This window comes from Pinus tabuliformis, chromosome 6 (assembly GCF_031772625.1).
Source record: "Pinus tabuliformis cultivar Carrire ecotype Pingquan chromosome 6, CPIR1, whole genome shotgun sequence".
Taxonomy (NCBI): domain Eukaryota; kingdom Viridiplantae; phylum Streptophyta; class Pinopsida; order Pinales; family Pinaceae; genus Pinus; species Pinus tabuliformis.
In genome coordinates, this window is record NC_142292.1 from 494,990,960 (window position 1) to 495,017,822 (window position 26,863).

Here is a 26,863-nt window from a genome sequence, read left to right on the forward strand (position 1 = left end):
ATATGTTTTTAGATCTTGTGAATAATTTTGTAAATATAATTTGTAAATTATTTTTTCTAACTTGGGTTTTGGGGTTATAAGTATTTTTGTATATATTTGGGGTTTTGAGTGTTGTATTTTTCATTTTTGCAAGTTGGATCAAGAAATCAAGTGGAAGAAGAGTTAGATCTAGGCCCTTAAAGGTAAGATCTAGTCTCTTGGAAAATTCGCAAGGCTACCCATGGAAAAAATTTCAGACAATTGAAGAACTTAAGCATAAAAAAAAATTGAGCAAGGGTTTCAAGGTTTTCAGGGCTTCTAGCCCCTGTTTCCCCTCCAAACCCTCAGTGTCCATCCCTTGGCCCTCTGTGTTAGGGTTTCTAGCCTCTCTAAGGCTAGTCGTGAACCCTAAGGGCTACGTCCTCACCTCCTAGGCCTGTCGCAAGCCTCTCCTCCCCTTGGCCCTCCTTCCTTCCTCGGCCCCTCCTCTTCTCTTTCTCCCCTCTTTTCCCTTAGCTACAGCCCTTCTAGGCTTCTAGGCCCTAGGGCCCTCCCCAGGCCCTCAGCCTCCATCTCACCCTAGGTTGTGGCCCTTGTGGGCCCATGACAACCCTTTTAGGGCCTCTCCCTTAGTCGTTAGGCCCTTTAAGGCCTCTCCCTTCCAGCGTTGACCCTCCTTGGCAGTTTTCAACCCAACGCTAGCCTTATTGGGCTTGGTGTTGGCCCTCCTTGGCCCTAACGTGCCCTAGATCCTCATCTGAAGTTTTTAAGACTAATTCTTTGGTGGTTTTGCACATTTAGGGTCTCCAAAATTATGATTTTCAAGTGGCATCTTCATCCAAAATTTTTTGGGCCACGTGGGCAAGCGTGCTTCTACAAGGCTTGAGGCCTAGGGTTTGACCTCTAAACCCTAGTTTTATCTTGGTTTTATTACAACAGTTAAATCAACAACAATTAAGCCCTAAAATCACATGCTACATGGTCAAAATTGTTTAAAATTGCAAAATTTTCATTTTCATGAATTTTGGCCACTTGGGCACCCTAGATATAGCCTAGATCTATTTTTATGCTTGCTGGAATTTACTGCATAACTGAGAATTTCATATCTAAAATTTCTAAAACATACACTTAAAAAAGGTCAATAACTCAAAATTTTCAGTTACAATGAAATTTTTCTATTTTTGGGTTGTTCTAAGCATTGATTGTAGCTTCATTAGCTTATTGATCTGTTAGTTATTCACTGTTGTAATAAATAGATCAAATATGGAATATCTCTGAAAATACATCTTAAAGGGGCTAGCACATTTGATTTTTCAAGTTTGTCAAGTTATTTGGTGGTTGGGTTAATTTTTGTGACATTGGGCAAACATAAGCATTGTTAAATTGATATTTGTCTACTATTGTTATAACTTGTTTAACTGTTGCCATAATAGTCACTTGTTACTCATAGAAAGATCATTGGAACATAAAGTGCCTAAGCATCTTCATTTTTTGTTACTTGTTCCTAGCATTAATATTGTGAAAGTGGCTAATATTGTGTTGTCCTTGTGAGTTTATGTTAAAAGAATTTGCACTTCACATTTAATAAGTTCACTCACCTAAAAGCGCATGAATCATAAATTGTCTTGGTGATAAGTCTCCTGGTCATATTGGTATTTTGTTGATGTGATTGAATTCCTCTTAGTAATTGTCGTTTTGTGATAAGATCATTCCTAATCTTGTTTTGGGCATCTAAGTTTCCATTCGTTATGTCAATAGCAATATTTGGCTCATCTTAAGTATTGAATATTGTTGAATATTGGCATCTTATATTTTTGTGGTTAAGTGTTAAGTAATCTAACATCTTGAGAAATATCTTTGAAGTTTGCACTTGTTTCTTTTGGCACTTATCTTGTTAAGATTGTTATCTCAATATTGTTAAAAGTACTTTGGCTTTTAAGATTATTCACATTAAGTACTTTAAGTAACACAAACAATCTTAATTCAAGATAATTACACTCATCATCTTGCATAAGCATTCTAGGATCTAGCTTGCATTAAAACTTACCTCCTAGCATAAGCTAGGTTGATAGAGATCTAGGGCACCCTTCTCACCTAGCTTGAAGGGCTTGGCAACTCTTCGGTGGTTAACACGGTGACTTTGCAGTCGTCAAAGCCACAGTGTCTGCAACACCGGAGGCATTGGGTGATAGAAGCACAATAGAAGGTATCGTTAATCAGGCCCTTGCCTGCTTCCCATTGACCTCCTTCCCACAACCTACCTTGAAGCCCAGCTTCAAAATAGTTAAGGGAAGGCCATACTTAGACTAGGCATATAATTAAAATCAACCAAGATCACTACACCTCACATAGGTCCTAAGACTTGCATATCATATAGGTTAGTTAATCATTCAAGCAACGGGTGTCCATCTGGTCACTTTGTTTTAATTTATCATAAGCAAGAATTGTGACTCCATCAAGGTATTGGTCTCATACACGAAAATCCAATCTAATTAATAATCTTGCTCAAAATCAACCAAGTGGCTAGGCCACTCATTTGTGTCTCCCAAGGATGAAGTATTTACAAAATTTCAAGAATTCAAAGTTGAAGTGGTGAACCTTACAGAAAGAAGAATCAAGATACTAAGATCTGATAATGGAGGAGAATATACATCCAAGGAGATTATAGCATTCTATAAGGAATCAGGAATTAAGAGGGAGTTGATAGTCCCATATAATCTCGAACAAAATGGAGTTGTAGAACAAAAGAACCAATCCATTGAAGAAAGTATAAAAGCGATGTTACATGATCAAGATCTACCAAAATTTATGTGGGGCAAAGCCACGAAGGCTGCAGTATATATTCAAAATCGAAGTCCCCATAGGTCGCTGGACAACAGGACTCCTGAAGAAGTATTCACTGGGAAGAAACCTACTATAGATCATCTCTGAATCTTTGGGTGTCTCGTATATATTCATATACCAAAGGACAAAAGGAAGAAGTTGGATCCGTTAGGCATGAGAGGAATATTTGTTGGCTACAACAACTCCTCTAAGGCTTATAGAATCTACATAAAGGAAGGACACCATATAGAAGTAAGTCGAGATGTCATATTTGACGAAAGTGTCACATTCAAGAAATTTAAGGAACTTCCCACAAACTCTGATGATGAAGAACCTCCAGTATTTGAAGAAGAAGTTAACAGGAAAGAAGAAGAATCTCATCATGAAGATGAGGGTCCTAATGAACCCATTCAACATGTGCTCCTCCCCGAATCAAGAAAGCGACCAAATTGGTTGAAGTCTACATTACTTGATGCAGAAGGTCATGGGGTAGCAAAAGGCTCATTTAGAGAAAGCAAGAAACCCAAGAGAAATTTTGTGTATGTTACATACATGACAAAACTAATAGAAGCAGAACCATCCACTTTTAAAGAAGTTGTCAACCATCAGGAATGGAAGGATGCCATGAATAAAGAGTATCAATCTATAATGAAGAATGGAGTTTGATAAATTGTACCTAGGCACAAACACAAATCTGTGGTGACTTTCAAGTGGATCTACAAGATCAAACATGCGGCATACGAAAGTATAGATAACTATAAGGCAAGATTTGTGGCTAGGGGGTTCTCTCAACAAAAAGGCATCGACTATGAAGAGACATTTGCTCTGAGAGCAAGGTATACAATGATTCGTTCATTGGTCTATCTAGCAACATCAATGGGATGGAACATCCATCAAATGGATGTCAAGACTGTGTTTCTGAATGGCACAATTGATGAGGAAGTCTATATAGAGCAACCCTTGGGATTTGAAGTTAAAGGCGAAAGGCATATGTTTACAGATTGAAGAAAGCATTATATGGCCTCAAGCAAGCACCAAGGGCATGGTATGCTAGAATGGATGCATACCTACAAAGAATAGGCTTCACAAAAAGTTTTGTTGATCTGAACCTTTATATCAAGGTTGTATATGGAGAATCTGTAATCATTCTTTTGTATGTAGATAATCTTCTCTTGACAAGCGTAGAAGGTTGAATTGAAGAATGTAAGAAGCAACTAGCAGCAAAATTTGACATGAAGGATCTAGGGCCGATGCATTACTATTTGGGCCTAGAAGTCTAGAAAGGACCTGATGAAGTTTATTTGGGTCAAGGAAAGTACGTGATCAAGATGTTGAAGAGGTTTGACATGATGGATTGCAAACCTTGTTGATTTGGGTAGCATCGGATGTGCTCTAGCCACGAAAATTGGTGGAGAGGCTAAGGCACATGAGATCTCCAATACCCAGAAAGGGTTTGGGCAGATTCTAAACAGTTTGGGAGATATTAAAATAATTAATATTTTTAATGGAGTCCCTAAGTATAAACTTAGGGAAAATAAAATATTAATGTGAATTAATATAAAATTGTGTTAGAAGGGTCCAAAAGTCATGGATCAAGCCAGATCTAATATTAGTCGTTGATTAGGGGCTTAATCTCGGCTGTTGATTTGTCAAGGAGAAAAGTATAAGAGGAGGCTTGAGTGTCACTTGGAGAATATACTGAGGGAGACCAGTCAATTCAATTTCTGGAGCGGGGTTAGCTGAGAAATTGAACCAGTGGTTTGGTGAGCGGTCAGGAGGCAACAAGTACGGAGCAAAAAGGCGGGATCAGCCACTGGAGATCAGTGCTAAGGTAGGAGAGGCAGACGCAGAGGCAGCAGAAGATTGCGCAGTCACTAGCTGGGCCTGCGTGGGTGACACAGAGAGGCCCAAGGCTGACGCAATCAAGCAGGTGCTGACACAGAGGGTTTGAGAGCCACGCAGAGGTCAGCCGAGCTGACACTGGGATTGGGAGAAGTGCTGGAGAATTATTTCTCTCTGTGGGTAAGCCAATTTGGCACCCTGTTGTACTGAAGAATTGTTGAATAATAAAATCCTCCCTCGCTGCATCGGTTTTCCCACATTGGGTTTTTTCGGGGCACTGTTGTCCAAAATATCTGTCAATGTGTTAATACTTGTGCATATGTCTGTTTCTGCATTACGGTGTGATATCTGCAACAATATTTATTTTAATGTTTATTGAAGTAATTTCATAAATAACTTATTGTGGAATAAGTAGGAAAAATAAACCAGTGGCTGCAGTGATAGAATTTTCACAAACCTATGACCACTCCGATGATCACAAACTTGAAGAGACTAAGGAGTTCCGAATAGAGCCCTGTGGATCCTTCCAAGTATAGACAACTGGTTGGCTCACTGATGTACTTGGTGAACACTCAACCAGACATATGTTTTGCAGTAAACATTCTTAGTCAATTCCCATTGTAGCCGAAGCATGATCATTGGATAGTAGTAAAACATATGCTGAGATATCTGTGAGGAACTATCCACTACTACCTGAAATGTGATAGGAGGAATGATGTCCACCTGATTGGATATACAGATTCCAACTAGGGAGGCAGCGAACAAGATCGAAGAAGCACTATAAGAGGATGTTTCAGTTTCGGATCCTCTACGATCTCATGGATAAGCAAAAAGCAAGACACAGTTGCTTTGAGTAGTGTTGAGGTTGAGTATGTTGCGGCATGTGAAGTAAGCAAAGAAGTGGTCTGGTTAAGGAAGTTGTTATCTGACCTATTCGAAGGACCGATGAACCCTACAGTGATACATTGTGACAACACCAGTTGTATATGTTTGTCTAAGGACCCGGTATTTCATGGAAAGACAAAGCATATAAACAACAAATGTCACTATATTCGGGACCTAGTACAAAATGGTGTGTTGCAGCTACAATATATCTCCACTGATGAGTAGGTAGCTGACATATTGACGAAATCTCTTCCTAACAAGAAGCTTGTGTACTTAAGAGACAAGCTTGGCTTGGTTGATATATCCTCCATAGTTGAGAGGGAGAGATTGACAAGTCATTCTTGTCTTCACTTGGGAAGATAGAATGGAGGATTGGGTAACCATCTGGCATCTAATACTCTTTGAGAATGAGGTTAGGCATCAAAGATAAGAGTAGTCGTGGACCGATATTCTTTGAGGACTAGCTATCCAAGACAAGAATAGTCCAAAGAATGTCATACTCGGTGAACACTCGAGTGGAGTATGTACCTTGAGAGACAATGATGATGGTGTCTATAAATCATTGGTCTCGCCAGCATTGTGCTCTGATCTTGTGGAGAGATAGAGTTGTTAGTCAAGGCCTTGCTATGTGACAATGTTGGTTGATATGATGCTAGACAAATGGGTTACCAATCCAACTCTTCTTATGAGATCTCTTCAGATTGAGAATGTCCATGTACCTCTTATGAATACCTCCCTAGTTAAGAGGGAGTGTTGAAAAATGTGTAACTAGGTTCGATCTTCATAAGTATGAAATGTATTTTTGATTCTTGTAAATTATAAAATGAAAGAAAATTTATTATTATTTTTGGAGCATGGGTTTCATGCTCAAGGTCTTTTTATAGGTCACGCACCCATTGAGTGCTTCTAGGGTTTGTCCTAGGTCAAGAAGTCAAAAGAGTCATTGTCATAAGTTGAAGACCCCACTGGGCACATTGTAACTTGTAAAGAAAATTATTTTTGTCTTTAAAAGTGTCAAAATACCCTCCAAGACCAAGTCGGCCTGGCAACTGGCAAGTTGGCCTAAAGGAAGAGCCACGTCCACCCTTGAAGAAGCCTATATATAGAAGAGGACTCATCCTCCTTGAAGCACACTCACTCACCACTCATTCTAGCGAAGGAAGAGGAAGGAAGAGGCAACGAAGAAGAAGAAGGACGAAGGAGATTTATGTTTGGGTTATTTTTCTCTCTCATGTGCTAAAGAGGACTAGGGTTTCTGCAGTAGACCTAGGGCATCCATCTTCAAGTTCGATCTTGGAGAAAAGGAGGCAAAGAGGTCAAGCGAAGGTCACCAAGGGTCTCTCTCAAGATCCTGAAGTCAGGAAAAGGCAAGTGAAGGTCAAAGGAGGGCTCTAAAAGAAGATCGAAGTTCCCACATGTGATAGCAACAGTTGTTGGGGGGCCGAAATTTCATATATGCAGTAGGAGGCCGAAAATCTTGCAGCGGGAAGTCAAAAAGGTGTTATTGGAAGAGATTTCACTGGTTTGGCTAGATCGAAGTTGGCACATCATCCAAATAGGTTGGTCTTGGTCTTAAAGGGTATTGGTTTCAGTCTTAAGGTCATAGAATTCACCAATTGAAGAATCTATAAGGAAGAGAAGAGATTTAAGGGGTTTCCTCTCAAGAGGAGAGGTTTTGGCCCTAGCTTGCAGCGTATATATTGTGTCGTTGTTCTTCTTGTTAGGAAAGGCTATCAAAAACTAACCTATCAAAGACTATCAAAAACTAAAGATTTTCCTAGTGCATCACAGTCTTGTAGCAACAAATAGCATTCTCCTCCTTCCACTTCTCATATATTTCATTTTCATTCTCATTTTAAGCATTATCTGAGTGAGCGGCTCTATAGAGGGAAGTAATAAAGCCCAAGGTAGTGATTTTATAATCCCAAACCCCTAATGCCTTTGTCTAAATAGAGGAGTTGTTTTAGATCTTAGACTCTATAGTCCCAAGGAAACTATTGGATTTATTGTGAAATCAAGACCAACGTTGTTGCCATTGGTAACTAATAAATTCAAGCAAGTTACACTAGATTTTTCCTTTTCATTTTCCTCTCACATTTTGTTGAATAAACTAATGAATCTATGCTTTTCTTACGCATTTGGATTTTTGTCTAATAAATATGTGCTAGGAAAGTAGTTCGGCCTCCTCCTTTGCTCATATTTGTTCATTTTTCAAAGCAATTTGCCAAGCCAAATCAGATCATGGCATCCATGGTTCAAAATATCATTCCTATGGTTGAATCCTATTAAACTCCCTTACGTATGAGTGGCCTTTTTTGAATCACCTCCAAAATAGAATTCAACGTTCTTTTTCTATTTTAAATCAATAGTGGAAAGTGACTCCATGCCCCATTTTTCTCTATTATAAATCTAATATGAGCTCCATTTGTTTAAATAGGTTGTCCTTAGGTGGCAGATAAAGACTCTTGCAAAAGGAAATATTGAGGGTATCCCCCAAGCCTAAGAATTTGCTCAAAGCCTAAGTGGTGCAAGGAGGTGCATCCCGCACACTATGGCTTGGCATTTGACACCTATGTGAGAAATAGTGGGCAACAGCACAAATGGTAAAAGAGTAAGTTGTCGACACTGACCCCAAGGGAATTGAGAGTTCAATTTCAAATTGAACATGTGACCTGCCAACAATGAGAGGACCCATCTCTAGCTCCAACATCACTCAAGCTAACCTTCGAGGGTAACATCTAACTTATGCTCTACTTATATAGAGCAATTAATTTCTAGTGATTGGGTGAGCAATGGCTCCCCCAAAGAAACCTTGAACAAAAAGTGGTACCGAGAATTCATCTTGTGCTTTTTTTGAATCTGACAATCACGATTATTTTATAGACATAAATTATGATCTGACAATTATCTTCTCCTCAATAATAACAACACTCGAGCCATGGCTTAACACATGATTGATCCATTTTCTCTATTTAGAGTGCATGGAGGGCCATTTGTTGATGATCAATTGTTGATTCATGTAATCTATTTTCTTTTTGCATTAATACGTTGCCTCAAGTGGTTGTGTTGACTGTGGCCATGGATCAATTCCCTCTTTGAGGGTTTTAACCAAATAAAATCTAGTGTAACGATCTTTGATCTGTGTGTGTGACTTGTTGCTAGTGTATTGATCATTTATCTATGCAAGTCAACAGTTTCCTTTAGGTGTTCAACTTGTGTGGATATACCCTGTTTTTCAAACACTTTTTTTGTGCTTGTTTTGTCGAGCTTTTGGCCAACCGACCCAAATCATACTCTCGCTCTCTAGCCTCACCAAGCTATGTTGCAAATTGCTACATTGTTACAAAGAATTGACTAAGAAGGTTGCAAACATCTACTTGAAGTAGATAACTAATCCAACTTCTTATGGGAATGTTGTGTAATGTTGTAAGGAAATTTTTTTGCCCTAGATTTGCCCACTATAATATTATATTGAGATTTTGTTCGAGAATTCCCTTCAATAGCTAGGGTTTCAATACAACTTCTCTTTTGTATACAAACAATAAACTTTAAAATACAAGAGCATAACCCCAATAACAGTATTGGCTTCAGAAAATGAATTAATTGCTAACAATTTGATTCAACAGTTCAACAACCAACATAATCCAAATATGAACCAAACCAAACAATGTTCCTAAATTCAAAGTACCCTAATTCAGAAATCCCAATCTCTCTGCAAAATAATAATTATTTCAACCCGATCTACTTAAATACCCGAATTGACCTATGCTCGACTCTTGTATTGAATCTGCTACAGTCTAAACTTTGGAACTTGTACAAGATCCTCGCTTACTCTTTAAGGCTTTGGCCCTGTGGACTATTGAAGTTTCTAAGTTTAACCCGTTAGAAACCCTTCATGTACTTTATGATTTATTCCTACCTACGTGTTTTGTTAATTAACAAGTTATTTATCATGTAAATACTAGAAATAAATACAAGTGCATGCTCAACACATTACAGATCATCAACTGAAGGAAACAGAAACAAGCACAGAAGTGACACCGTTGTTTTTGGACTAATATCCCCAAAAAAACCCAATGCGAGAAAACAAGTGCAGCTATCTGAGGGTTTGATTTATTAAGCAGTTTCAGAATACAGTCTGGGTGCCAAATCCGGCTTACCCAACAGAGAAAATCTCAGCGGTAGTACCTCTCTACTCAAAAGCAGATATTCCGATTGAAACCTCGGATAAACACTCTGGCAGCTCCACAGATCCAATCTGCCCCACAAAACCCCGGTGTCAGCCTCTAGGGACTGCGTCAGCTATCTCTGGCCCACTGTTAGCCCAGCGTCACTCTGGCATGGCCTGCGTCAGCCTCTGGAGGCATTGCGTCAGTCCTCTGGCCCTCTACGTCACTCACGCTGGCCCTCTAAGGCACTGTGCAGCTCCTGGTTGCCTCTACGTGAGCCCTGGCTGGCTCTACATAAACCCTTGGCTGGTTCTGCATCCCTCTCTCCAACTACTGCGTTGATCCTCCCGTGCTATCTCTGCCTCTCTACTTTTGTATTCACTGCCCCTCAGTTGTAACTCAGATCACTCTCTCAACTTTCTCAGCAAACCCAGCCTCAGAAAGTCGAAATCTTGATCTCTTGGTGTGTTCTCCAAGTGACCCTGAAGCCTCCTCTTATACTTTTCTCTTTGACAAATCAACAGCCAAGATTAAGTCCCTAATCAACAGCTAAGATGAGATCTGCCTTGATCCATGACTTTTGGACCATTCTAACACAGTTTTATATTAATTCACATTAATATTTTATTTTCCCTAAGTTTAGACTTAGGGACTCCATTAAAAATATTAATTATTTTAATATCTCCCAAACTGTTTAGAATCTGCCCAAACCCTTTCTGGGTATTGGAGATCTCATGTGCTTTAGCCTCTCCACCAATTTTCGTAGCTAGAGCACATCTGATGCTACCCCAAATCAACACTCCCTCTTAGCGAGGACTGTGCTTTAGCAATACTCCTCACTGAGTATCACCCTGATCATCCGGCATCGGTCCCTGTGTTGATGCTAGGCCTGTTGCCCATCATCTACACTATTGCATCTTGTACTGTTACCCATGGCCCTGCCACTGCCACTGTTGCATCTGTACTACAACTCCCTCTCATCCTGTTGCATCTTGCTACCCATAGCACTGTCACTGCTAACTGGTACACTGCAACCCAGTTACTAAGAAGTAAGTAACTGATCTCCCAACTCTGACATCACCGTTAGGCTAGAGACACTCCTGATGCTGAAGCTCCCCCTGTCACTGACAAGTGCTCCCTCTCTGACCTCTGCGCTACTGCAACAACTCCCTGCATCTCGCACCGTTGCACAACTACTTGTGCCATCTTGCACTAGTGCAACACTCCCGTGCTTCTCGCACTGCTGCCTCACGTTGTCCTAGGAATCCTGCACTGTAGGTCCCTCTATCGCTCCATCCGCATCCGTCTCTACTGACATCCGCCAGTACTACTACTCCTCTTCAAGGTTCCCATAGCAAGGTCTAATCCAAGAGGCTAGGTACCTCAAGGATCATGCCCCTCATCCCCTGTAGTCTGTTTGACTACATCTCGATGTCTCCCCACTTTCGCTCAAGTGGTGTGCGTGCACTCATGGCACAGTCATCGTCTGTTTCCACTTCCTTCTCTGCCCTTGCTAGCGTAGCCTTGGTCTAGAAGGCCTCTCCCTTGCTCTTCTTCTTTGGCCAATGTGTCGCATAATGACCCAACTCCCCACAGTGGAAGCATTTGACCTTGGAGAGGTCCTTCTTCTTCCGTTTCTCCTTCTTTCCCTCAGATGCTAGGGCAGCATCCACCTCCTCCTCCTTGATTATGATCCCCTTGTCGTTGCTTCCTGCCTTGCTCAGCCTTCTGATCTCTTCTTGGCAAAGAGTAGCCCACATTTCCTCCCAATCTAGAAGGGGCACCCTGCCCAGTATGCTCTAGACAAACACCTCCCAATCTTCTGAGACTGCGTTCAGGGTTGTTCTCACCATCAATTCTTGATCTGGCGTGGCCCCTATGGAGGTCAGCTAATCCCGAATCTCCTTCAATCGACCAAGGAAGGGGTCAATCTATTCTCCCTTTTACATCTGGTATGACCGCAACTAATTTTCTAGTAACATCCTTCTCTGCACATAAGTATGTTGGTACAATTTCTTTAGGGCCTCCCACATCTCATTTGTCGTGTCCTTTTTGGCAATATGTGGTACTACATGGTCCTTGACCCCGTCAAGAATGATGCTTTTGGCCCTCGCCATTGCCTCCTCATCCTTGTCGTTATCCGCTGGGTCAACTGGGATTGCTATCATCCTCAAGGCGAAGTGCTTGACACGATTCCTGTCTAGAACGGATAAGATTCTGGCCTTCCAGACTACGAAGTTTGAGGCTCCGTCCAGTTTGTCCTGGTCTCTTACCCCGTTCACTACCATATCGCTACTCCTCTACTTCCCTCCTGGAAGTTCTTGTTGTGACTCCCTTTGAGCCTTGATTTCCTTCCTGGAAATCCTCGGTAGCAACTCCCTCCTCCTTGGCCTTGCCCTATTAGGTATTGTTCTGACTACAATACGCCACCAACTCCACTCTGCAACTTACCCACAGCCTCCTAAACCCCAGCAAACTGACGGTTAGAGCTCCTAGGCTCTGCGCAATCCCGGCACCGGCAAATCAGCTTCCTCAGTCAACTGCATCAGCCTCCTAGCCTCTGCGTGAGCCTGTCTTTGCCTCCCTCAACCTCTGAGCAGCCTCTTCTCGGCTCGAACTTGAGACGCAAGCACTGTGTCACCCCTTCCTTGCTACTTCTCTACTAGGAACAACTTCTGTCACTCGGGACAGTTGTTTTTTGTTGTTGCTGCTCTGCTCGGCTGATGTCCTCAGTTCTCCTGTGATCTACAACCACGCTCTAATACCATGTTGAAGTTTCTAAGTTTAACCTGTTAGAAACCCTTCATGTACTTTATGATTTATTCCTACCTACTTGTTCTGTTAATTAACAAGTTATTTATCATGTAAATACTAGAAATAAATACAAGTGCATGCTCAACACATTACAGATCATCAACTGAAGGAAACAGAAACAAGCACACAAGTGACACCGTTGTTTTTGGACTAATTTCCCCGGAAAAACCCAATGCGAGAAAACCGGTGCAGCTATCTGAGGGTTTGATTTATTAAGCAGTTTCAGAATACAGTCTGGGTGCCAAATCCGACTCACCCAACAGAGAAAATCTCAGCGGTAGTAGCTCTCTACTCAAAAGCAGATATTCCGGTTGAAACCCCGGATAAACACTCCGACAGCTCCACAGCTCCAATCTGCCCCACGAAACCCCAGCGTCAGCCTCTAGGGACTGCGCCCAGCGTTAGCCCAGCATCACTCTGGCTTGGCATGTGTCAGCCTCTGGAGGCACTGTATCAGTCCTCTGGCCCTCTGCGTCACTCACACTGGCCCTCTAAGGCACTGCGCAACTCCTGGTCTCTACGTGAGCCCTGGCTGGCTCTACGTAAACCCTTGGTTGGTTCTGCATCCCTCTCTCCGGCTACTGCGTTGATCCTCCCGGTGCTATCTCTGCCTCTCTACTTTTGTATTCACTGCCCCTCAACTGCAACTCAGATCACTCTCTCAACTTTCTCAGCAAACCCAGCCTCAGAAAGTCGAAATCTTGATCTCTTGGTGTGTTCTCCAAGTGACCCTGAAGCCTCCTCTTATACTTTTCTCGTTGACAAATCAACGGCCGAGATTAAGTCCCTAATCAATGGCTAAGATTAGATCTAGCTTGATCCATGACTTTTGGACCATTCTAACACGGTTTTATATTAACTCACATTAATATTTTATTTTCCCTAAGTTTAGACTCAAGGACTCCATTAAAAATATTAATTATTTTAATATCTCCCAAACTGTTTAGAATCTGCCCAAACCCTTTCTAGGTATTGGAGATCTCATGTGCTTTAGCCTCTCCGAGCTAGAGCACATCCAATGCTAACCCAAATCAACATGGACCTGAAATTAGAATCTTCCTCACTCTTGCTTCGGGGGACTCAGACTTTACTAGAGTCACGTCTGATCTTTGGGCAGATTCAGGGAGATTATCCGAACTGCAATGCTCACTAATGCACAGATCAGGATATGCTTCAGACTGCACGAACTGCTCCAAGTATGTGATTTGATTTTGTTGACGTCTCTTGCTACATGCTCAGTTACTCCAAGCTCGATGTGTCACTAAACATGCCCCTTGCACCCCGCTACCTCATAATTTACCTCATGCAAATTTAGACACGAGCAACAACTTTGTTAACCTCTATTCGGAATGCTAAGACCAACCTAGGTTTTTCTTGCAATCATGGCTAGTCACAGCAATATTTGCACTAACGTGCGTTACTGTTGAAAACGTTGTTGTTACGGTTTACATTTGTCGCCACGGCAGATGACTGTAATCCTCATGTTGGCATGCACTCTACTAGAAACGAGCCGTTGTTACCACTCACAAATTTCGATAGCAGGATAATCCACTCTTAAAGTAGCCGTTGATTGGAAATGGTTCGTTCCTCCTGTGATTACTGCCAATAGTCTGTTGCGGACTAATCCACTAAAGAATTTCCTCCTTGTTTGTCACAAGTAGACAGATCGGGTGTCTTGGGAATAATTCCACAATCATTCAATCCACAGAGCTCCCTCTTTTTTCATTTTTTTATTTTTTTTTAAACAATCAGACAAGAAGTGCCTCAGGGAGGCCAAATTGCCTCAAGAAGGCCAAATTTTGCCTCGGGGAGGTCGTATTGCCTCAGACTCCTAACTATGTTTGTCCGCCATAATTCTACCTAGAAGACTATGCTGGTTGTAGAGAAAAACACCAAATGATCCTGAACCGTCCCACAAAAATGCTTGACTTTCGTCCAACTTTGATGCCCTTTCGCTAAATAATTCTCGTACTTTTCCAGAATAGAAAAAAGAAGAAAAAAAAAGTTTATTAACTAGGGTGGAATCTTTCACCACCAAAATTAGTAGGGTAAAGGGGTCTTAAAACCCTCAAAGCCTCAAAGAAAATAAAGATAGTTGATCCAATCCAATGATGCCTCAAATGAATTCAACCCTCCTGTATTTATAGATTTCCTAGAGGAGATTTTCTCCTTAATTGATTGAGTAAAAATCATAACAAACCCAACTTTGGGTTTCTTTGCCCAGTTGCCCCAAAACTTGCCAACACATTGGGTATTTTGCGGTTTTCTCCCCTTTATCCAAGCTATAGCCTATGAGGATCGATAAGCTACTTCATCTCTTGGACAATTAATTTCTCGGGAACATTACATGTTGACTTTATAGAGACAGCTATTCAAAAAATAAACAGTTAATGCAATATTCAGAGAGATAGAGAGATAAGAGACATTATCAAGTAGATAGAGCACAATTTCAATTTAGGCGTGGCACCGAACCTTGCTGAGATATTGTATCTAATCTCTTCTAATGTTGTCATCTTCGTAGGGTTGAAGAGAAAAGGCAATAAAAATCATTTGCCTTAGCCCTTGATCACTTAAGATGGCATAACGAGACAATGCCACACTATATCTAACATCATACTATTGATTTTTGTGTAGCATCGGGAGGTATTCCCCCATGCCAAGGGGCCTCCTAAGTCAGCCTAGAAAATTTATGGAAAATAAAATAAAATAAATTTTATTTTTGAGTTTCATGTAGGCTCAAAAGGGACAATTCGGCCCCACCATGGAAGGGTGTGTCCTTTGGGGTAAATGCACCATTCGACTTGTGTATATACACATGATGTGACACTTCATTTGTCTCACTCACTCATCATCTCTCATATATAGAAGACACTTGTGGGACCAGAAAAAAAGGATGAAATGGCTAAAGTTTGGACTTGGTTTTTGGCATAGATTTTTATACATTTTATTATAATCCTTGCCGAAGAACAATTTCTCCTAAAAGAAGAGTTGTTGGGTTTTCTCCCAAGTTTGGGTTTCCTAGGGAAAATTTGTTGTCCCTATTGTGCATGGCTTTCTCTTTATGATCTTATTTGTCTTTACTGTTTTTGCTGCATTATTGTTAAGGTTTTGTATATAATTGTTTAATGATATCACTGGCATAAGAAGAATTAATTGAAGATCATTAGAAATAATTATCAGATCAGAAAAATGGTTTCTACTGTGTTTCTTGAAGATAAATCGACACATACTATATGGGGTCCTTAATGGAGTGGCATTCAGCATCTAATCCTCTTTAGATGTACTAGTTACAAACCTAATTTATGCAATAAGTACTCATCCATAAGTTTCATTCCATCAAATTCAAAACAGAAACTTCTGCTTCACGCCTGTTATGGTTTTGATCTTTTCAATTTTCTTGTTCTTGTATCTATGCTACATTTTGTGTTTCCATAGACTAAATAGTTAGCTCTTTCTCTGTTATAGACTACATAGTTAGCTCTTTCTCTGTTTTCATTAGAGTACCAATAGGAGATGCTTTCACACTCCCACTGTTTATTCACATCAGCTGTACTTTTGGGTCCCATTGACCAACTTTGCAGTCATTTGCTGGACATTAATAAAATTAGCTAATCTTATTGTATCTGCTTCAGCGCATTCTCTTAAAATTTAACGTTTAATTGTGTACCCTGAGAAGCTCTGTGGCTTTTTAGAATTTAGCTGCAGCGTAGCCTTGAGCAGGTCCGGACCCTACCTTTCTGTGGCTCTTTAATGGTTAGGCGGAGCGTAGCCTTGAGAAGGTCAGCACCCTACTGTGAAGAGTAGCCTGCCCCCTCTCAGAAATTTGAATTATATAAATACAGTGATGTACCTTCAAATCAATGTACATCACTGAAATGAGTTTATACTACATTTTACTTTTCCGCGCAATCGTGCGCTCAGTTTCTGGTTTCTGAAACATGATTCTATAGCACATTCACGCTAACTTACTTACAGCCCTAAATAAGACGTCAATAGTGCTCGTTGCTCGTTCCTGCATTTGATTTTATTCAATTTAGAGCTGCAACTTTCTTGTATCCCGAATTTTAAATGGCTCGCAGATATGCACTGGTCACTGTTTTATTCTCCGCTCGAAAGCATCGCAGTATTTTTTATTATTTAAATTACATTTGATAACATGAAAAAATTTCAGACGAATACTAGAAAGTTCAAAACATTTAAAAAAAACCAATGCCTTGTGACTCAAACTAAAACCCTTGGAATACAAGAGAACTTAACAACAACAGAGCTGACAAGATTTAGAAGGGAATTTGAAATTGAAAGCAAGAGAGGATGCAGAAAAAACTAACAATCGCCTTTCCCGCCACCGGTTTGCGAAGCTCCAGCTGTTGCCTTGAAGTGTCTTCCTCTGAGACTGTTCATGAACGAACGACGAGGAGGTTGATAGTTTAGATAAATCCTCTGAGGCTGATTTAGATAAAACCTCTGAGATGCCGTCGCCCATCCCATGAAATTAGCATTCAATCCCAAATACATCTTACTGCCGCCTTCTCCTTATCTGCCTCTTACCTTCTCGATGGCTAACGATACAGATAGGTTTGGATCAATTTATTCTTGTTGCCTATATTTACGATTTCAAAACGTTTGAATTTTTCATCTTTTCCTCTTTTTCAAAAATATGTTGTAATTGTAAATCAAAATTTAAATAAAAAATCTCAGTGGCCTAGCCGAATACCATAGTTTAGATATTTTACGAGAAAAAATGGAAATGTAAGCATTCTTATTTATAATATTATAATATAATATCATAATTTTTATGAATACCAGTTTAGATTTATTTTAATTCTAGATTTACTAAATATTGAGAGATCAAATCTCTTGAGGTGTAAATTTTTTTTTGAATATAAAACCTGAGGAAAGGTTTGTACTTCGAGACATTTTATCTTTTTCCACACTTCATAGATCCAGGGTTAAGATGGATCTACGTTGATTTAGTCATTCACAGTCATACAAAAAATTTTGAACATCTAATTATTCTGATCATTTTAAATATGTTAAATATGTCTGAGATTAATTTGGTAAATTTAATTTTAAATTTGCTTAGTTACCTCACTTTGTTGAGATGAGAGAGGTTGTTATTAAACATACACCATCTCTCTTGCTACTGTAGTAAACATAATACCCTGACTCTCTTGTTCTCCAATATTAATAGTAGTTTTCTCCAAAGTCAATCATTGTGATTTATGGAGTGTTAAACCCCAAATAATTTTCAATGGTAGTTGTTATCTGTTACCTTGTTTGAACACAAAGTGGTTAACAATGTTGAATGATGGAAATGGGAATAATAAGAAAGAAGCCAATTACAAAGAGTTTATAGTTTCAAGAAACAAACGTTACATGTAAGTGAACATTTTATTTAGGATGAAAATTCAAGTACTGTATTTATGGTTGAATCACTGTAACGCAGAAGTTAATGCACATCATCAATAATTTTTATGTGCTTACACTGAAATCAATGCACACTATTAATCTAATTACTTTGAAATTGATGTACATCATACATCTAGTTGCATCAAACCATAAATCAACATCTACACTAAAATCAATGCATCTAGTGCAAACAATCAAATAAGATTGGAAATCAACATTTATACTAAAATCAATGCATCTAGTGTGAGCAATCAAATAGGCTTAGAAATCAATATCTACACTGAAACCAACGCATCTAGTGCAAGCAATCAAATATTTTACTCGAGCTTTTGTAGTAAACATCATACCTTGTCTCTCTTGCTCTCCAATATTAATAGTAGCGTTCTCCAAAGTCAATCATTGTGACTTATAGAGTGTTAAACCCCAAATAATTTTCAATGGTAGTTGTTTTCTATTAACTCGTTTAAATGTAAAGTGATTAGCAATGTTGAATGATGGAAAATGGGAATGATAAGAAAGAAGTCAATTCCAAATAGTTTATAGTTTCAGGAAGCAAGCATTACGAGTAAGTGAACATTTTATTTAGGATGAAAATTCAAGTGTTGTATTTATGGGTGAATTACTGTAACACATAAGTCAATGCACATCATCAATAATTGTTATGTTCTTACACTGAAATCAATGCATCTAGTGCAAACAATAAAATAGGATTAGAAATCAACATCTTTACTGTAATTAATGCATCTAGTGCAAGCAATCAAATAGGATTAGAAACCAAAATTTACACTGAAACCAATGCATCCAGTGCAAGCAATCAAATAGGAGTATAAGTCAACATCTACACTAAAATCAATGCATCTAGTGCAAGCTATCAAATAGGATTAGAAATCAACATCTACACATAAATCAATGCATCTAGTGCAAGCAATCAAATAGGATTATAAATCAACAAATGCATTAATCAATACATATGCTTTAGTGAAAAATCAAAATATTCATGATTTTCAAGATCTAACTTCTATGTTTGTATTTGTCTCTGTGTGTCTCTTTCTTCTTCCCTCTCCCTCCAACTTACGTCTTTGTGTCCATCTCCCTCCCTCTCTCCTTCTCTCTCCCCCCTTCTCTCTCTCTCTCTCTCTCCCCCTCTCTCTCCCCTGTCTCTCTCGCTGCACCTCTCCCTCCCTCACTCTATCTCTCTCTTCTTCCCTCTCTCCCATTGCCATCTGTACCTATAGCTCCCTCCATATCTCCTTATTTATCTCTCTATCTCGCCCCCTTAAACACATGCCATGCTCTCTCTCTCACTCCCCATATTTGTCTCTCTTCCTCCCTCCCTCTCTTTGTTTCTCTCGTCTTCCCTCTCACCCCCTCCATCTATATCTCTATCTCCCTCCATCTCTCCTTCTTAATATCTCTATATCAACCTGCAAACATACTCTCTCTCTCTCTTTCCCCTTGTTTCTATTCTTTTGTCTCTCCTTCTCACCCCCAAAACACACACACTCCCTCTCCATATATATCTCTCTCTCTCTCTCTCTTTTCCTCTCCCTCTCCCTCTCTCTCTTCCCTCCCACTCTCCTCGCTCTCTTGTCGTCTCTCCATCTCTCCCTTATCACTCCCTCTCCCTTTCCACCTTTCTCTCTTTATGTATTTCTTCTTCCCACCCTCTCTCTCCCCTTCTCTCTCTCAAGTCCTCTCTCTCTTCCTTCCTCTCATTCCCTTTCTCTCCCACCTCCCTCTATCTCTCCCCACATCACACTCTCTCTCTCCACCATCCAACTCTGTCACTATCTCCCTCCCTCTCTCCTTCTCTCTCTCCCCCTCTCTCCCCCCTCCATATCTATGTCTCCTTCTATTCTCTCTTTCCCTTCTTTCCCTATCTATATCCTCTCATTTTCTCTCTCTTCCCTCGTCTCCTCTCTCCCTCATTCTCTCTTCATCTCTCCCTTGTCACTCCCTCTCTCTCTCTCTCTCTCCACCTCTATCTCTCAATGTTTTTGTTCTTCCCTCCCTCTTTTTCCCCCTCCAAATCCATCTCTCTCCCTCCCTCTCTCCTTCTCTCTTCCCCACTCTATTCACACACCCCTCCCCCCTCCCTCTCTTTCTTAAATCCGATCCCATTGTACTATATTTAGGAAAGTATGTTAATTAAAAAAACATAATTAGTTGTAAAATATTAAACCTATATTTTGGACCAATCATATCAAAGAAAATACAATAATAAAAAACTTAAAAAAAACATGCATCATATTTCCTCTACCATTGTTAGTCACTTTGCTTTCTCTCTTAACTTGGATCCATGGTTAAGATGCATTTACCCCCATTCTTTATAATATTATTTATATTATATAAATTTCACATACGTATATATAAAAGTATTCTAATTTTTTATTTTATTAAAACCTCGATTTAATCTCTATGGGAATATTTTTAGTAGTTGTGAGGATGGAGGGATAGAGGGTTTAGATATATCTCAAAAGTAATTATAAGCTTGTTGCTTTTATATTTAATTGAAAAATGTCATAAAATAAAATATTTTGATTGTGAAATGATTTATGGTTTTCGGACATGTGGTATTGATAAGCCAGGGTATTGCCCCGCGGTATTATGATTTTCTTTTATCTAAAAATTTGTTGGTAATTTTATTAATAAAAACAAAATTAAAATATAATAAATTAAATTTTATTATTTGTATTACTTGGCTTAAACTTGTTCATTAGACTAAGAAGGACTAAAGACAACATGGAATATTGTGTTGTCTAGTGTATAAAACATCTAACATATAACATCTAATGTTTAACACATCTACCCCATCTATCTTTAATAATTAAAGATAGTTGTATTTAAATTTATTATAAGTGATTGTAACATCCCTCGTGAAAATTTAATGTAATAAATGTTAAAAACAATAACCACGGATGACTAGGACACTTATTCCAAGCTGAATGTTGGGCAAGACATCATAGGGGTGTTCATTTGGTTGTTTGTGGCTAAGGAAATTGGCAAAAGCAAAAGCTAAGGCATTAAAAAGCATTTTGGCACAATTATTTATGAAAATATTGGAAATTAGGAGAAAAATGAGGTGAAATGACACAGGTTGCATGTGAGAAGGAAAATAAAGGAAAATAACGGAAAATGAAGAAAATAGAGACCTCATTCATAAAAAGGCTTTTGAGGATAAGTTGGTAACCTTTTGTCAGTTCAGTGTTGGAGCTCTCTCTCACTATTCTCTCCCTCATACTCTTGGATACTTAGAGATTTCTTGGAGCACTCTTGGAGGGTGTGGCATACTTGGATTCTTGGAGTAAGAAGGCAAAGGAAGAGCAGTAAAGTGCAAGAATGCATCGGCATCAGCATCTACATCAGATTTGCTTGCAGGTACCAAGTTGCATGTATGATTTCTTCACTAGTTTTGGCATGCATGGCATATGCATGTGGTTCCGTGGTTGTGATTTGCCATTGGCATGGAGGATTGCCTAGATTGACAGTGGATTGCATAGCCTTGACATTTCCTGGATAGCCATGGTGATTGTGGGTTTACTTTCATTGCTTGTTTTTTGTTGGTTCTCATGTTTCCTTAGCTTGGGTTGAGTTACTAGTCATGGAGCCTTGGTTGGACAAATGCTCTGGAGCCCTTGGTGGGTTGATGTTAAGTTTTGGTATGTTCTATGCTAGAGCAATTTATTTAAATTTTCACAGTTAGCAATCACATCAACATTACGATAAATTGTAGATAGAACATAAATATAAAACACAGAAGACAAGCCAAGACAAGAGGACACAAGATGTGGCGCGAGCCAGGGACAAACCCCACAATGTGTGGGGAAACCCTTTGATCAAATCTTCTTTTATCTTCAAAGTTCAGCAGAGAAAGAGAGAGAGAGAGATAGTACAATTACAACAGAAGTCAACACTTTGACTTGTCTGGATCTAAGAATAGATCATCTTGTATAACAATGATATCAGTTGAAGACATTCTGCTTCAACTGATTCTCCAAGGTGGCTCCTTCCCCTGTCATCGTGCTGCATTTGGTTCTCTGCTGTACCACTGCATACAGCACCATCCTGCCCATGCATCATGCTCTCATTCATCATGATGTTGTCCTATTCATCATTTTGCTGCCCATGCCCATCATGATCAGAGACTATTCATCCTTATCATTCTCATTGTAACCATCATTACTACTTATGATCCTTGTCATTGTGGCTGCTTTATTATAATGACAGTGATTAGGTTTATGTCATACATCAGTACTCTAATTCCCCTTGAGGTATGTGAGTTAATAGAAACAAATATAAGTATATGCCGAGATCCTAGCTACAGGACTTAATACCCTTCAACTCCATCCGGTTGATGAGAACATTTACAGGTATGACGAGATGTTGCTCAAGATCATCATTAGCCTTCTCTGATTTATTCATCTGAAGATAATTCCTTCAATCACAGGTAGGCCGAGTATCACATATTTCATCATTGTGATATGTCTGGACAGATCTAAATACAAAGCCGAGATGTAACCCTTCTTACTTCTTGCAATCCTGATCACTGTTTATAACATGCCGAGGTTGCATTAGATACACAGTCCTCTTTGTCCATTCGATATGTATACGAGTGATATCACTTACGCTTTGACTGCGGTTACTGCACCCGAAATTTCAGAGAGGAAGAATGCGAAGTTCTTAGACTGCGTGAACAGGTCTCCATTTGACTACGTTAACAGGTCTCCATTGATGCGGCTTCATTATTCCTCAACTGTTCCAGACTTCACGAAGAATGGGCATACCTGTATAGCGTATATATGTATAGAATGGCAGAGGAATGCGTGAACAGGTCTCCATTGATGCGGCTTCATTATTCCTCAACTGCGGCTACCTTTCCTTTACTGTATAGCGTATATATGTATAGAATGGCAGAGGAATGCGTGAACAGGTCTCCATTGATGCGGCTTCATTATTCCTCAGCTGCGTCTTATTGACCCATTGACTGCATTTATATTTCTTCATAAGCCTGTTGCTTACTGCGGCTAGGGCATTACTGCGTCTAGGGTATTACCTGCGGCTAGGGCATCAACGACTTAGCCCAGCATACTCTTAGTGTCTTTCTCCTTCACCAAAAACCCAGACGCGGAGAGGAGATCACCTAAAGAGTGTGTGTGTAAATGATATCAAATCCTCATCTATTTATACCAAAACAAGGATGATGAATAGACACGTCGGTTGGGCTTCTAGAGCCTACATAAGAGCTGGTTAGCTTGACTATAATTACATAAACAAAATAAATTCATATCTCCATAAATACTTATCAAAATCGGATGATCTTTGGATCAATCCTACACCTCTCGACGAGAGGGATCCAATAAAAATATCAGCTGCCATAAATAAGCCGACCCACATGGAGTTTGGCCCTAGTTGCCAATTTAACACTCCCTCTCAACTAGGGAGAACTCCATCCGCTGATCCATATGTCCGATTGTACTATCTTGGCCATCAGTGCCCTGCACTGCTCTGCCTAACTCTGTTGGCTCTACTCAGCTCTGTTGGCTTTGCTCTGCTCAGCTCAGCTCAGCTAGCTTTTCTCTGCTGGCTCTGCTCTGCTCTGCTCATCTCCGCTGAACTATGAAGAAGAAGAATTGATCGAGAATGAGTCATATCATTCTCCACTGACCTAAAGTCAGTCTCAGAGTGCATACCACTAGTCCCAGACCAGTCTCAACTGACCCGAAGTCAGCTTCATAGTAAGTACCACTCTTACCACTGGTCCCAGACCAGTATCACAGTCTCAGAGAGTGTACCACTGGTCCCAGACCAGTCTCAACCGACCCGAAGTCAGCGTCATAGTATGTACCACTCTCACTGGTCCCAGACCAGTACTGCACTGACACGAAGTCAGTCTCGGAGTATGTACCACTGGTCCCAGACCAGTCTCAACCGACCCGAAGTCAGTGTCATAGCGTGTACAACTCCTACCACTAGTCCCAGACCAGTATCATCGATCCCATATCAATGGAGGACATCCTAGCCTAGGGAGTACGGTAGATACAACGATGCGTCCATCGGTACTACTATGGTCCCTAACTTCATTTCCCTGCTTATTGATCAGATGAGAGGTACTTCCCATGAGTCCCAGACTGCATGGGTAGGATGCCTCGACAGGAGAACTTAATCAATCCTGTCCTCATAGGAGAACACATCAATCCTGCTACAATCGCCATGGAGAACACATCAATCCAGGCTGCCATGGAGAACACATCAATCCAGGCCTCACAGGAGAACACATCAATCCTGCTACAATCGCCATGGAGAACACATCAATCCAGGCCTCACAGGAGAACACATCAATCCTGCTACACAAGAGAGCGAATCATCTTGTCCCACAAGAGAGTGAATCATCTTGTTTCAGTGCGCACCACCAGGGGAGGGTGAGTCACCCTGTGGTCGTATGTTGCTCCAATAGAACTGCAAGCCCCCCAAAGCTCCTAGAGCTCAATGTATGCAGCATGCAAGACCCTTTTACAAAGGTCTCTCGACGACTCCAAGTCGTTCGGGAAAATCACAAATTTGATCTTTCCCCCGGGGCTTTAGCAACCTGTATATCATCTCAGTGCGATGGAGCCTCCTTGCTCATCGACTTTCCATATTCCAGATAAGGTAGTATCTGATGTCTGTCCGCTGGAGCAATTGTCAAATACGGGATTCCTCAATAATCGAATCCCATCTCTGGTTGTCACAGAGATTCACAGTGGTATTCATCATGTGTACAAACAGCTCACTGAAGAGCTTCAGCAACCAGATTGCTTCACAGAAGGCCATACTATCAGCAATGTATTCTGCCTTGGTGGTGCTCAGAGTCACCGACTTCTGCTTCCTGCTCATCCAGGATATCAAGGCAGATTCCAAACAGCACTTAGAAGTGCTCTAGTGATCCTCCATACTTCCTGCCCCACTCATCATTCGAATAATCATGTGGTTTCATATTTTCGGCAGTGTATCTCAATCCATGAGAGATTGTGCCCTGAAGATATCTTAGAAGATTCTTGGCACCAATCTAGTGAGGCTCAACCAAATATGAGCTCACCATGCTAACTGCAACACAGATGTCCGGACGGAGGTTCTCCAAGAACATCAACGCGAATGAGTTTATGAAACTCAGAGGCATTTCCCAAATCTGGTCCGACATCATTACCATATAACTTCTTAAAGTTAAGATCCTCGAGGCAGTCACAAGCTTACATCTTATCTTCCCACATTCAGAATCCAACTCCCTCTGTCTCCTATAAATGAGAGGGTCCGCACCTGTCAGACATAGGTGCCGGTACGAGAGGTTTATCATCCACAACCTTCGAGTAATGGTTTGGATCGGTTTCACTCCTAGTGAATCTCAGCAGCATTAGATAGCTATCAATCCTCTCATACTATGCCCGAGGTGTTTTTCTTCAAGCCATAGAGGGACTTCTTCCACCTGTATACATGAGATTCCTTGATCATGATTCTCAAACTCTTCGGGTTGTTCCAAACTTGTGAACCTGCTGCATGAGGGGAATGGTCCCCTTATAATATTTTTTTTCAGTACATGTACCTTCATGCTTCTTTTTGAATTCAGGCATCCAAGTCATCATCTGACTCACAGACCTCCAGTGCTAAGTCAATGGACATGGTCCCCAGTGGACTTCCTGCAACTTGATACAACCCTGAACTCAAAAACATCTTTAAAAGATCTATTTTCAAAACACGTACCTTTCCATCGATAAGTGCCACCCCTGTAACCTTTGACTTCCATTTCCAAGATGGAAATCTGGTTCGATCAGGTACATAAAAGAGATTTTGGGGTTCCTTGCTTTTGTGGAAGAGTCAACCATTTCCTTGATGACCTGCATTACCAGTCATTCTTTTGATCATGGAAGATGTCCCAGGAATGATTGTTATCTTCATCAAGAGATGTGTCTCTGCCATTCAGACACTCCTTCGCATAACGGCCGAACTTATTTCAACAAGGCATCCGCCTTTCCTTCCACCCTTAGATCCGAACTTTCCAATGAAATGATCTTCAGATGGACCATCAGAATCTTCCGCTGCGCCATTTTGATAACATTATCTGCTTTTACTTCACCCTAAGTGAATTATGAGGAACCCATTGTTCCTTCTGTCTTGTCCCAACTGTCTTCAGTGATTGCTCTTTCACTCTTGCTTGGGCATTGTCTTCACCTCAGCTCTGATACCATGTTAAGTTTTGGTATGTTCTATGCTAGAGCAATTTATTTAAATTTTCACAGTTAGCAATCACATCAGCATTACGATAAATTGCAGATAGAACATAAATATAAAACACAGAAGACAAGCCAAGACAAGAGGACACAAGATGTGGCGCGAGCCAGGGACAAACCCCACAATGTGTGGAGAAACCCTTTGATCAAATCTTCTTTTATCTTCAAAGTTCAGCAGAGAAAAAGAGAGAGAGAGATAGTACAATTACAACAGAAGTCAACACTTTGACTTGTCTGGATCTAAGCATAGATCATCTTGTATAACAATGATATCAGTTGAAGACATTCTGCTTCAACTGATTCTCCAAGGTGGCTCCTTCCCCTGTCATCGTGCTGCATTTGGTTCTCTGTTGTACCACTGCATACAGCACCATGCTGCACTAATCATGATTATCATCATGCTGCCCATGATCATTATGCTGCCCATGCATCATGCTCTCATTCATCATGATGTTGTCCTATTCATCATTTTGTTGCCCATGCCCATCATGATCAGAGACTATTCATCCTTATCATTCTCATTGTAACCATCATTACTACTTATGATCCTTGTCATTGTGACTGCTTTATTATAATGACAGTGATTAGGTTTATGTCATACATCAGTACTCTAATTCCTCTTGAGGTATGTGAGTTAATAGAAACAAATATAAGTATATGCCGAGATCCTAGCTACAGGAC

At 40.3% G+C, this 26,863-nt stretch overlaps 1 protein-coding gene across 1 annotated transcript in view; it reads right to left on the bottom strand.

Annotated features, from left to right (window-relative positions):
- Positions 1 to 17,103, bottom strand: part of PSD1 (phosphatidylserine decarboxylase 1) — a 380,407-nt gene extending 363,304 nt beyond the window's left edge. The window contains exon 1 of the mRNA XM_089418442.1: positions 16,841 to 17,103. Within this exon, the coding sequence (XP_089274568.1) occupies positions 16,841 to 17,027 (187 nt within the window). The 5' untranslated portion in view covers positions 17,028 to 17,103. The remainder of the gene's footprint in view (positions 1 to 16,840) is intronic.
- Positions 17,104 to 26,863: the final 9,760 nt, after the last annotated feature.